We start from the raw sequence: 13,219 nt of genomic DNA, 5'->3' as shown, positions 1-13,219 counted from the left end.
ATTTTGAGTGTTGTTGTCTCACCAAACTATAGCAAGGAGGATAAGTGACCGGAACAATAATATGTCCTCAAAACTCAAGACAGTTGCTGCAAAATATACGTACTTAGCTCTAGATGAGAGCATTGATGCCAGTGACCTCAGCCCACTATTAATTTTCATCTGAACTATTGATGAGGATTTCTCTGTGCATGAGAAGATACTGGAACTAGTTTGACTCAAGTGTAGTAGAAAGGGGGTGGATATTTACAATGCACTTGCTTCTGCTGTGAGAAAATTGGCAGTTCCCAAGTGTCCTTGTGCATAGTCACAGATGGAGCCAAAGCAATGACCATCAGTAAAGGTGGATTAATAGGTTTGCTGAGACAAAATGGAGTTGAATGTCTGTCTTACTCTTCACTGCATCATACACCACGAGGCACTTGGTGGGAAATCTGTTAAAATTAGACTTTGTGTTGAAGTTGTGTTCAATGTTTGGAAGCACATACATCTGCAAAAGCGCATTCTCAGTAATGAAATGTCAAATCAAAACTCTGCAACAAGCTGGAGAGCGACTTCCTCTGCTGCTGTCTCTGACTTGCAGCAATGAATATTGATGTTGACATTGAGACATTAGTGCAAGAAAAACATTTTCCTCAATGTTTTCGCTAAGAGTGAGCTATTCTCTGACATGTATTTAATTTTATTACTACTTAACACCATTAATGTCTTAATGGCTAAATCTGAAACCTAAATAAATTATCTGATTCTAGAAACTGGAATTATATTTCTGTATGTGGCCCATGCAGTTGCCCCAAAATTAGCATCCAGCCCACAACATTGAAAAGAGTGGCCCACCCTCATTTTATTTAAAAAAAAAAAATTAATTAAGAACTATTAAAGGTGATCTGCAAAGGTTTTTTTAAAAATGGGTTTATGCCCTCTTTTGCTTCTTTATGATGTATAAAGAAGGCCTGAAAGGCCTTTAGGTTTCAGAGTGGTAGCCGTGTTAGTCTGTATCAGCAAAAACAATGAGGAGTCTTTGTGGCACCTTAGAGACTAACACATTTATTTGGGCATAAGCTTTCGTGGTCTAGAACCCACTTCATCGGATGCATGGAGTGGAAAATACAGTAGCAGGTATATTTATACAGAGTACATGAAAAGATGGGAGTTACCTTACCAGGTGTGGTGTCAGTCTAACAAGACAATTAAATTAACCGTAGAATATCAGGGGAGGAAAAATCACTTTTGTAGTGGTAATGAGTGTGGCCCATTTCAAAAAGTTGACAAGAAGTCATTGAGGGTGGCCTGTAGAATGTGGGGTCAGAGAGTTGTCTAGCAGCCTCTCGTTCATATTCCGACCTATTCATGACAACTACAGCACCTCCTTTGTCATCCTTTTTTATTATGATGTCAGAGTTGTTTCTGAGGCTGTGGATGGCTTTGTGTTCTGCACGGCTGAGGTTATGGGGCCAGTGATGCTGCTTTTCCACAATTTCAGCCTGTGACCACATTCTACAGGCCATTACCCTCTGAGCCCACTGAGGATTACCAAAAGAAACTACACCATCTGCTCAAGAAACTCCCTAAAGATGGACAGGAACAAATCTACACTGAACACCTCTAGAGCCCCATCCAGGATTATTCTATCTGCTACCCAAAATCCATAAACCTGGGAATCCTGGACGCCCCATCATCTCAGGCACTGGCACCCTGACAGCAGGATTATCTGGCTATGTGGACTCTCTCCTTAGGTCCTATGCTACCAGCACTTCCAGCTATCTTCGAGACACCACTGATTTCCTGAGGAAACTACAATCTTTTTGATGATCTTTCAGAAAACACCATCCTGGCCACTATGGATGTAGAAGCCCTCTACACCAACATTCCACACAAAGATGGACTACAAGCCGTCAGGAGCGGTATCCTCGATAATGTCACAGCAAACCTGGTGGCTGAACTTTGTGACTTTGTCCTCACCCATAACTATTTCACATTTGGGGACAATGTATACCTTCAAATCAGCGGCACTGCTATGAGTGCCTGCATGGCCCCCACAGTATGCCAACATTTTTATGCGTGACTTAGAACAATGCTTCCTCAGCTCTCATCCCCTAACGCCCTTACTCTGCTTGTGCTACATTGATGACATCTTCATCATCTGGACCCATAGGAAGGAGGCCCTTGAGGAATTCCACCAGGATTTCAACAATTTCCACCCCACCATCAACCTCAGCCTGGACTAGTCCACACAAGAGATCCAGTTCCTAGACACTACAGTGCTTATAAGCGATGGTCACATAAACACCACCCTATACTAGAAACCTACTGACCGCTATACTTACCTACATGCCTCCAGCTTTCATCCAGACCACATCACACGGTCCGTTGTCTACAGCCAAGCTCTAAGATACAACCGCATTTGCTCCAGTCCCTCAGACAGAAACAAATACTTGCAGGATCTCTATTAAGCATTCTTAAAACTACAGTACCCACCTGGTGAAGTGAAGAAACAGATTGACAGAGCCAGAAGAGTACCCAGAAGTCACCTACTACAGGACAGGCTCAACAAAGAAAGTAACAGAACGCCACTAGCCGTCACCTACAGCCCCCAACTAAAACCTCTGCAGTGCATCATCAAGGATCTACAACCTATCCTGAAGGTGAAACCCTTAATCTCACAGATCTTGGGAGACAGGCCAGTCCTCGCTTAAAGTCAGTCCCCCAACCTAAAGCAAATACTCAACAGGAACTACACACCACACAACAAAAACACTAACCCAGGAACCAAACCCTGCAACAAACCCTGGTGCCAACTCTGTCCACATATCTATTCAGGGGACACCATTATAGGGCCTAATCACATCAGCCACACCAGCAGGGGTTCGTTCACCTGCACATCTACCAATGTGATATATGCCATCATGTGCCAGCAGTGCCCATTTGCCATGTGCATTGGCCAAACCGGACAGTCTCTGTGCAAAAGAATAAATGGACACAAATCTGATATCAGGATTTACAACATTCAAAAACCAATCGGAGAACACTTCAGCTTCCCTGGTCACTCAATAACAGACTTAAAAGTGGCAATGCTTCAACAAAAAAACTTCAAAAACAGACTCCAATGTGAAACTGCAGAACTGGAATTAATTTGCAAACTTGACACCATCAAATTAGGCCTGAATAAAGACTGGGAGTGGATGAATCATTTCAAAACCTAATTTTACCATACTAGTTTCCCCCTACTGTTACTCACACCTTCTTGTCAACTGTTTGAAATGGGCCACCCTCATTACCATTACAAAAGTGATTTTTCCTCCCTTGGTATTCTATGGTTAATTGAATTGTCTCGTTAGACTGTCCTCCCACCTGGTGAGGCAATTCCCATCTTTTCATGTACTATGTACAAATATACCTGCTACTGTATTTTCCACTCCATGCATCTGATGAAGTGGGTTCTAACCCATGAAAGTTTATACCCAAATAAATGTGTTAGTCTCTAAGGTGCCACAAGGATTCCTCGTTATTTTGTTGAAAAACTTTTGTTAAGTTAGGTAACTTTTTAAATTCTTTTTTCTTTTTTTTCTTTTTTCTTTCTTTCTCCCTGCTATGTTTTACCTTAGAAGTTTCTGACTAGAAATCCTGTCCCCTCTTGGTAGCTAAACTTTCATTAGTTTAGCTCTTCCAGTATCACCATTTCATTAGTTTTCCAGTCATTGTATAGTCTTCCAGCTTAAATAGGACCTATATTTCCAAAGTTAAAAATAAATTAAAAAACAGCCCTAAACCGAAACTTTTCACACCATCTTTATAAAAGGGAAAAGGGTATAAGTCTATTGTTTTCCTTTGCTGGTCACCTTTAAGGAATGTCTCGGCAATCAGATTGTTGGATTAGCTGAATAGTTCTTGCCCTGTCATTCTGAAACAAATGTCTCCTTCACTGGAATATCACTTCTGTTGGGAATACTGTCTGTGCAGAATTCTTATTCTTGGGTCTTATCTCCTTGGTGCAGGAGAGATGAAACTTCTCTAGTGCTTGTGATTTTTTTGACCTTTGACAGCAACATTAATGTCATAAAGAATGAACCAGGTCCCTTACTGACTGTTGTGTGCCAGCTCCTGCAAAGTATAAATGCTACTTCCTTCCCTTCAGTTTCTCCTTGACGGTCTTCAGTGATGGAGTCCTTTGCAATAGATTGGGGTTCATAGGCCATTTGCTGCAACTCTTCATTGGATCCTGATAAGGTTTTGTCCTTATTATGTGGCATTAGGTATAATAGCCATATTGCTGTGTAGAATATCCTTTTCCTGCTATAAACCTTTCTTTCAGCCAGCTCCATTATGGTTGTTAAACACTTTAGATCTTCTTGTCTGTTGTGTCCATCCATTGATTGCTTAATTATTTTGAAGGCTAGAAGTTTGTTATAACAAGTGATTCTAAAGTAACAGAAGGGGAGAGGCTTTCATATTCTAAATGAAGGTGTGAATTAGTACAATTGGCTGTCATTCATGTCATTTTGATAACATTTTTTTTAACCAGTTGGGATGCTGTGCTTTGGATCATGGATATAGGGACAATAGCATATGTGTTCACTAGACTGTGGGTATAAATACCTACTTGGCCTGAATGCAGTTGCTAAATGGCTCATTTTATTTATACCAACAATCTATGCAGCTGTGTGTTTATCTAACCTTATTTTTAAAGGCATATTTATACTCTTGTTGATCTCTGGAATGTTACAACTCAGTCCTGTGCTAAACATATGAACCCATGACTCCGTCTATTACAGTTATCATTAGAGAACAGTAATTACCAATTACTGCTGTTACAACAGGAAAAATAAGTCTGAAATACACATAGCAAACAGATGACTTGCGGCAAAACTCAAAGTGAACTAATTATGGCACATATTGATAGTATGCACAGGCTGATCAGCACTCCCTCCCTCCCTCCCTCCCTCCCTCCTTCCTGTCAAACTCACCCATCTCTCTTTAATCCTTCTATGAATTGGACCTGCTTCCTCTTTAGTAAGCTGAAGAGAGCTGGCGAGAGGCTTGGACTCCTGTGCCGTTCTTGCTTATGGGTAACATTTTCAAAAGTGTGTTAGTTGCATAAGAGCCTAAGTCTCACTGAGTTTCAGTGGGACTTAGGCACTTCTGAAAATGGAACTTGCGTTCTAAGTCATTTAGGCACTTTTGAAAATGTTATCCTGTATTCTTATGGACCAGAATGCTTTACTGGTCTAAATCGGAGGATTTGTATTATTGAAGGGAGTTACCCTGCTGGGTACATTCATGGACTATTGGGCAAAGTATTATTCTTCCTTTGTGAGAGTTTGGTTATTAATGCTGTAGTGGTTATGCTTGTTCATCTTTAATAACTGTAAGATTAAAAGGTAAAGTAAGGTTTTTACATAGGCCTGAGTGATATTTTGCATAAGAATATGGGGAGTAGTTTTTAAAGAGTATGTGTATTCTAGAAGCATTTTTAACAAAGGAGTTTCTAACTTTTGAGTTTCACCTTCGTTTGAAGTGGAAGAAACCTTGTGCATGTAAACATAAGTAAGGAACTACCCTGCTCCAGTTTGTAAATCTGTAGTCTTTTGTCCGAACTGCTCACAACAATATCTTATAATTATTAGAATAGTGGTTGTCCCAGAGCAGCATAGACATCTGAACATTCCATCATGTCTAGTACAACATTTGATCACATAGGTACAAATATCTGCAAATCAAGAATCTTTTGTGGCTTTTAGCAAGTGCATTAGCATGATGATAACCTTTTATTTAAATTTAAGACTTGGTATACACAGCTGTCTTATATTGTGACAAATAAATTATAGCAGCCTGACATCAACTTCTGTTTTCAAGCAGAATTCTTATGAATTGAAATGAGGTTTTTTAAATAAAAGTTCTGATAGGCAGGGCTTGAAAGATCCACTCAGAGAGAGTACTTAGTTTTCTTGAAGAAGTATCATTAGCTATTATATAAGCTTTCTTTTTAAAAAGGTAATTTTCTGGCTCATACGATTGGAAGGACAACTTTCCACATGTGGAAAGTCTGTAAACCAGTGCAATACTTTCACTGATTCTGCAGCAGACCAATTAATTGCTTCTACTTAGTCTCCTCATAGCTCTCCCTGAGAGGTAGCAGAATGCAAAGTGTTTACAAACTCTTGTAAATATCACGGTGTCTATGCAGAACCCTGCTCAATTTTACTCTGAAGATGCTGGGTAAAAATGAATAGCAACTGAGGTAAATACTGGACCTGTTTGCTGGGAAGGAGGCCTTGAAAACGAAGGTTAGATGAAGGGTAGTTTCTCCTCTCGCACCCTCACAGCAGGAGACAAAATGTCCCTTTGCTTTTTCTGTAGCCATTAGGGGCTGGGGAGCATTAAACTTAAGGGATAATTACTACATGGGCCTGTGGTGATATTTGGGCCTACAGATTTACTCTAATTGTGAGTTCAACTGTGAAAAGCGAGTATAAGTTTATAAAAGATCACAGTAACCTATAACAACATATGTTGTTGGGGAAAAGGTACATATGGGAGACCAAGAGACTGAATTAGTCCAAATTAAAAAGCCAAGATCAAGATCAAGTACTGTGTTATGATCATATTTGGTAAACAAGAAAAGAGTGGAATCAGAAATGAAACTGATGTGTCAGGAATGAGGCCTAATTGATGGACAAAATAATTAAGAGGATTGGGCTATTCCACATATAACTCCCTTTTGGGGTCCTTAAGGAAAGATACTTTAGGAAAAAATTGGCTACTGGAGCAAGCTTCACCATCATGGCTGCCTCCCTTACCATCTCCTTGGATCCCAGACCTGCTTCATCTCAATCCTGAAAGCTGTCCTGACCAGAGAGGGAGGCAGATAACATCACTATCTCCACCAGCTCCGTCAGAATCCCAACCACCACCTGGGATGTGAGACTTTGTCTCTTTTATCCACCCAGCCACCCCACCAATGTGTCCTTTTCCTGTCCTACCTTATTTCTTCTCTTTCCTATCTCTCTCCATTTTCTTTCTGTCTAATAAGTGTCTGACTTTGCTGGCCAAGACTGAATATTTTGCAACACTGCTGTAAGCCTGTCACTAGAAAGAGGCAACTAAAAGCAACGTCCCAAACAGCCAGAAGTTGGTAGAAGTTTGCCAGGTCTTGGAGTTTCTGATAAAACTGTGGGCTCTGCCTGTATCTTTCTAGTAGTGAGGCTGCAAATGAAAGTCAACCCCAGAGAGACAAGCTGCATTTTCTATCTTTGCTGTTCTTTTCTCTCCCTTCTTGTGGGTATTTGTTTTGTTTGGTCTTCTAGGAAACAGGATCAGACTTTAACAACAGTGACAACAGCTCCAGTCCATCTCTACTAACTTCTTCTCTTTTCCCCAAAAGGACAGTTAAGACCATCTTTAATGCTATCCTAATGAGGGTTTTTTTCCTTCTAAATACTCTTACCAGCTAAAGGGAAAGGGAACAAGGGATTTTGTTAAAATGAAAGCCTTATTTAATACGTTATGTTTCAAAATGTTTTACTGTTTTTTCTTTTCCTTCTGTATCTTTAATAAAAGGTTAAAAGGATTTTAATGGTGTGTTTAACATGGTACTAAGTAGGCTGAGGTTTCTATATACCAAACCGTGGATTGTGTTTAAAACTGTTCAGTGTTGGATAGTAACTGGATTATGGTAACACCGTTAGCCCATATATTCTATCTAAATTAATACAACAGGCCTGATATAAAATATAGGGCAGAGGGAGAGCACACTGGTGGGAATCCCAGCACTCTCCCATATCCCAGCAGCTTATGGAGTTAGGAGATAGCTTTTCATCTAGGTGTTGCCACTGGTCAGTGGGGCCCCTCATCTAACATAACAGTCTGGCAAGTGGCTATTAGGTGTTGGGTAAAATTTCTAAACCACATGTGAGAGTTGATGGATCTGGGCAAGAGAGAGATTGATGAAATACGTTAGAAAAGAGAAGAATGGTATTGAGGGAAGGGGGAGAGAGGAAGGGAGAAGGATTTTGGTGGGAGAAGTGGGGAGAAGAAAGGAAAGAGGTTAGAGAGAACAATGTAGGGAAAGAAAGAGAGATGACAAGGGGCTGCAGGGTGAAAGAATGAAAAAAGGGAAAGAAACGTTAGACATGGCATGGTCAGGACATTGGACTGGAACTTAGGAGACCTTTGTTTTTTTACTGGCTCTACAATAACTTGCTGTATGATCTTGGGTAGTCTTTTCTTCCCTCAATGTGTGGGTTTCCCTTCCTATCCTTTCTTTGTCTTGTCTGTTTAGATTGTAAGTGCTTTGGGACAGGAACTGTCTTTTATTATGTATTTGTGCAGTGCTTAGCACAGTGGGGCCCAACTCTCATTTGGGACCTCTCAGTGCTGCAATAATACAACTCATAGGTGGTGGTGGTGGTGATTATGATGATAAGAAATAGACACTAGGGAAAATATAGTGAAAGATGCACCACGATCTATTATAGAAATGAGGGGAAAAAGTTATTGAAGCCAAGAAAGGAAAGAAGGCGCAAGAGAAAAGTAGTAAGCTACATCTAAAAATATAATAAAATAGCAAATTGATTGAGACCATTTGTTACAATTAAATACATATCCAATAAATGGTGCACAACCATTTTTTTTCCTTTTAAAGTATATGAGGGAAATGTGGCTTTAAGAGGAGGTGTGGTCAGGAGTGGTAGTGACAGCAACATAGGTATGATACATTTGAAGAGTTAGTAGGCATAGTCCTCTGGCTAGCGAGTGTTGTGTATATATTTCAAGCCTTGCTGAATTTCTTAACCTAACTAATGTAATATCCATGTGTATTTTTGTTTTGTTTTGGTTTTAGCAACCCAGTCCGAATCGGAGAGAGGACAGGCCTGTCAGTTTCTATCAGCTGGGATCAAACCAACTTCAGCCTAATGTAGCATCTTTGGCAAGAGATGCAGCAAATATTGCTAAGGATAAACAAAGAAGTTTTATGCCTAGTATATTACAGAATGAAACCTATGGAGCAATACTTAGTGGCAGTCCACCTCCCATTCAACCTGCAGTACCTGTTACTACAAGCGCACCTCCCCTACCTCCAAGGAATATTGGCAAAGGTACTAACGCTGGAAAATATAGTGTTTTAGAAGAAATGGGATCATAACATTATTTTTCTTACATTTTGAAGATTTGTTTTACAGTTACTTTGCACAGGTAGGTATTGGAACTATTTACTGATGATTTTTTTTTTTAACTTGAAGTGAATCTGCACAACATATTCTGAATTTGATTTACATTGTATGGGCTAGTGAAGGAAAATATATTCTGAATTCTACTTCAGGTATACAATGTGTGTGAAAATAATAGATGTATAAATAAAATCAGTAAAGCTCAAGCTCGTTATAAGAGATGAGTAACAGCCCAGATGATCGACTTCATCAACTGCTTCTTGCTAGTGCTCCAACTTTTAAAACTTTTATTTCCTAAAGATGTCTCAGTCTGATTTGTACTGAACTTCCATAACCATCTAGCTGTTGTGGAAATGCTTCTCTTTAAAAGGGGCCAAAGAGAGTATGAAGAAAGATAGACAATGATAACATTACAGACACTCTTCTTAAATCTGTGCTAGAAAGTGTGGAAATAAAGAGTGAAATATAAGATACATACACAATTTGGAGAACTAGGAGTTTTATGGGATTGGTAACTGACCAAAACATAACTCCCATTACTCATTATCAAGGATCCTAGAAATCAGTTTGCCATGGGAAAACACAGAATTTGTGTTTTTACATTTTGTGAAAAAATAAAAACATATATTAACTATTAACTAAATTTTACTGATAGTACTAGTGTCACTTATTCAGTGTGCACAACCTCCCGTTTTTGTGGTTGATTTTTGAATGTGCTTTAAATTTACATACCTAAACATACTCCAATCAACTGCTTCCGGCGTATAGAGTTTACACAGTAGCATATGGAGAGGTTCATGTTTTAATGCATCCCAAATTTCACTTCAGCCTCCAGATGTGAGTAATTAAAGTTATGAAAAGATGCCGAAAACTTTAAAAATCACCTCTAAAGACTGTGTCACTGAGTTTCGCAAGGACAAATTTCACATTGATGGTAATGTGCTATTCTGTACTGTATGCAGCAAGGCTGTAGATTACATTTGGTGGCAAACAGTTGAAGAACACATGGAAAACGCTAAACATAAACTGACTGAAAAGAAACAAAAACATGAGACTGAGACAGCAGGGCCATCGATAACAGTAAAGAAACAATGCAATGTGACTGGATCATTCCAGCGTTCTTATGCATTAAAAAACACACACAATTTTCTGAAAATCTAGAATACAGACATAGAAGTATTTAGAATATGTAAGCAATACAAATTGCAATTCTATTTATTTATTTTAGTGTAATAATTGATGGCACTGGAGGCTTCGAACTTGCTTAAAAGTTGTAAATATATCAATAAAACATTGTGTTTAATGGATACCTATATATATTGTGGCTAGGGAAATTGAAGTTCAGCATTTCATTTTAATTGTGGAAAAAGGTGGATTTTTATGGGTTTTTTTATTGGAGAAATGTTGGGTTTTTTTAAATCACGGAAAACTAGGATCTCTGCTAATTATCCTCTGTTCAAAGGCCTATATGAAATCAGTAGGTCTCACTTCTGTTCATAAGGGCCAAATGCTCACATAACAAAATGCTCACTTCCATTACAATCAAGACTCTTGCCTCTAGATATAATCCCTCCAGGCCAAGCAGGTGGAAAAGCATGGAGAAACTTGCACAGCCAGTCCTTATACTGTGGTAGTTTCCTGGATAAGGATTTCAGTCTCTAATGCCTTCAGCAGTCTGGCATCTTTCCTGCATGCCAAAAGTATTTAAAACTATAGTAATGCAAGAAAGTATTATTCATATACATATAGTCTTTTATACTAAAATATCTTAGACTTTGTGTATGCATGACTTTCTTACCTGCCCTGTAACATAGTCCACGCACCTTGTGTAGAGTGAATACTCGTCTTCAGGTATGACTTTTTATTGACTACTGAATGAACAATAAGACAGCATAAAGTACAGCATTGCACAACTGACCAGATATGTGAATGGTTTTTTCATCCTCCTTGGAAACATCACATCATGGCTGAAGTTAGGATATAGGACTTGATGCACCATTTTCTGGATGGCAAATCACAAGTCTACAATATGATGACCTAACTCATGTGATATGGGTGCAAGCATAAAAATGTGCATAAAGTATTATTTTTGGGTGGAAATTAAGTGAGAATACAAAATGGTTAGCGTGATTTCATTTTTTTTTTTTTTAAAAAAGGCTGTGAAGACATTTTGGGAAGGCGGAACCCAGCTGAGGATATTATTCTACTCCTTGACTGAATAACTAAAATGGTTGTTTTGCCCTTTGACTAAATTTTACCCCTGAGCAAATGTAGTATTTCACCCATTGCCCTCTCATTAAAAGGCAGACTTCCAAAACACTCATTTATCGTTTTTCTCCCACCCGCCCCTTACAACTTGGAACAGTGCAGCTCATGCCAGGAAAATATGCCTCCTGGCTTAAAAAGATTTATTTGTTGGTATATTTTACTCTAGCAATTTGTTTCATTAGCCTCTTTCATTTTCCCAATTGACCATTATGATGACATCACGGATCTTACTCCTGTTAGCTGCCTTTATTATTATTATCCTCTTAATTTTAGAACGCTCTTTAAATCTTCTGATCCCTTTGTATCTTCTCTCCATGCAAATTAATACTTATTTCTATTTCACATTAACTGTGTGTTTCATCCGATGAAGTGAGCTGTAGCTCACGAAAGCTTATGCTCTAATAAATTTGTTCGTCTCTAAGGTGCCACAAGTACTCCTTTTCTTTTTGTGTTTTTCATCTTTCCTTAATATGGTGATCATGCTCTCTGCATAGGCATATAATTATATGGTACTAGCAAAATGTTTGCTATAAAGGATTGCTTACAGTGTGCTCTGGTGAAACAGGGAGACCGACCGCATTTTAGCCTTAGAATGGAGTAAATTAGGAACCACTTATAAATACAAAAGCAATGCCATGTAAGTGCTACAGCTGTTGGTCTAAGTTTGGATGAAGCCCTGAAATGCAGTTTAGTGGAAGTTCCAGGTCAGAACTGACATTACCTGTTGAGTCAGCATGTTCACAGACCCGTACATGTTCGTTATGTCCCTTTCTTGTAGTGTCTGGAGGCAGCAGTCAGGGGTTAGTGATTTTTCATAGGACTCACCTTTTGATTTCTTGTTGCAAGTTTTTGCCTTTGCCAAGGCTTAACCAGCCTCAAATTCATAAGCTGTGAAATGGATTATAAACCTGACACATTTTGAAATGTTGACCTGAGACAAGCACTTATGGAGCTGATATGTTAAGAATACATGATTTATTCTCTTGTACTCTTACAACATGATGATGGTTTCTTTCAACTTATACAGTATACAGGCACACCATTTAAAATATAACACAGGTGTGACTGTTAGCACTTTTTCCACACATATAGTCAGCAAATAATTTTTATACAGTATTTTCCTGTTTTTTTAGTTCAGCCTTCAGTTCTTGGGAGTGGTGTTCAGACAACTTCTTCATTTAATACAATGTGGAAGACAAATTCATTAGGAGTGGAAAATATAAGCAGACAGAGATCTTCATCAGATCCACCAGCTATTCATCCCCCTGTGCCGCCATTGCGTGTAACATCTACAAGTATGTTTTCACTTTCCCCTGTTTTTCTCTTCTGCTACATCTAATCATGGTTGGTCTTATTTTTCCATTTTCACAACTCATGCTTCCTCTTTTGGCAATTGTAGTTTTGGCCTGTTGTCCCCCCTCCAGCGATTCGTGTGAATAGTCTCCTCCAATGGATCAGTGGGGATTGGTTGCTGTAGTGTGGTTTACCAGTTCCTTCTATTATCGGTGTCTAAGGGATTTCTCAATTTTTTTATGTAGGATTTTAATTTTATTTCTCTTTAATATTAATGAGTTGTATAACAGAAGTGTTACACAAAGGCAGTACCTATAATGTGTTACCTGCATGATGATGTTAATTTTTGCTAGCTTTAGGAATACAAATGACAACTGGAAAACTTAGGTCTGAGGGTGTAATACTCTGCCATGCTGTGATTGAACTGACCTGAAGAGAAAAATGCAGTGTTGTAGATGTGTCAGCCCCTGTATATTAGAGAGACAGGGTGGGTA

General features: G+C 38.9%; 1 protein-coding gene across 4 annotated transcripts in view; it reads left to right on the top strand.

The window, feature by feature from the left end:
- The window catches only part of ASAP2 (ArfGAP with SH3 domain, ankyrin repeat and PH domain 2), a 174,208-nt gene that overhangs the window by 142,347 nt on the left and 18,642 nt on the right, over nt 1-13,219 (top strand). For 3 of the 4 annotated variants that reach the window (XM_074947676.1, XM_074947678.1, XM_074947675.1), the window contains 2 exons: nt 8,837-9,092; nt 12,566-12,727. In XM_074947676.1, the coding sequence (XP_074803777.1) occupies nt 8,837-9,092; nt 12,566-12,727 (418 nt within the window). The remainder of the gene's footprint in view (nt 1-8,836; nt 9,093-12,565; nt 12,728-13,219) is intronic. The other variant, XM_074947679.1, reaches the window with a different exon arrangement.

Source organism: Natator depressus, chromosome 3 (genome assembly GCF_965152275.1).
Source record: "Natator depressus isolate rNatDep1 chromosome 3, rNatDep2.hap1, whole genome shotgun sequence".
Taxonomy (NCBI): domain Eukaryota; kingdom Metazoa; phylum Chordata; order Testudines; family Cheloniidae; genus Natator; species Natator depressus.
The sequence above is the reverse complement of the archived record's forward strand: the minus strand, read 5'-3'. Positions and strand labels throughout refer to the sequence as shown.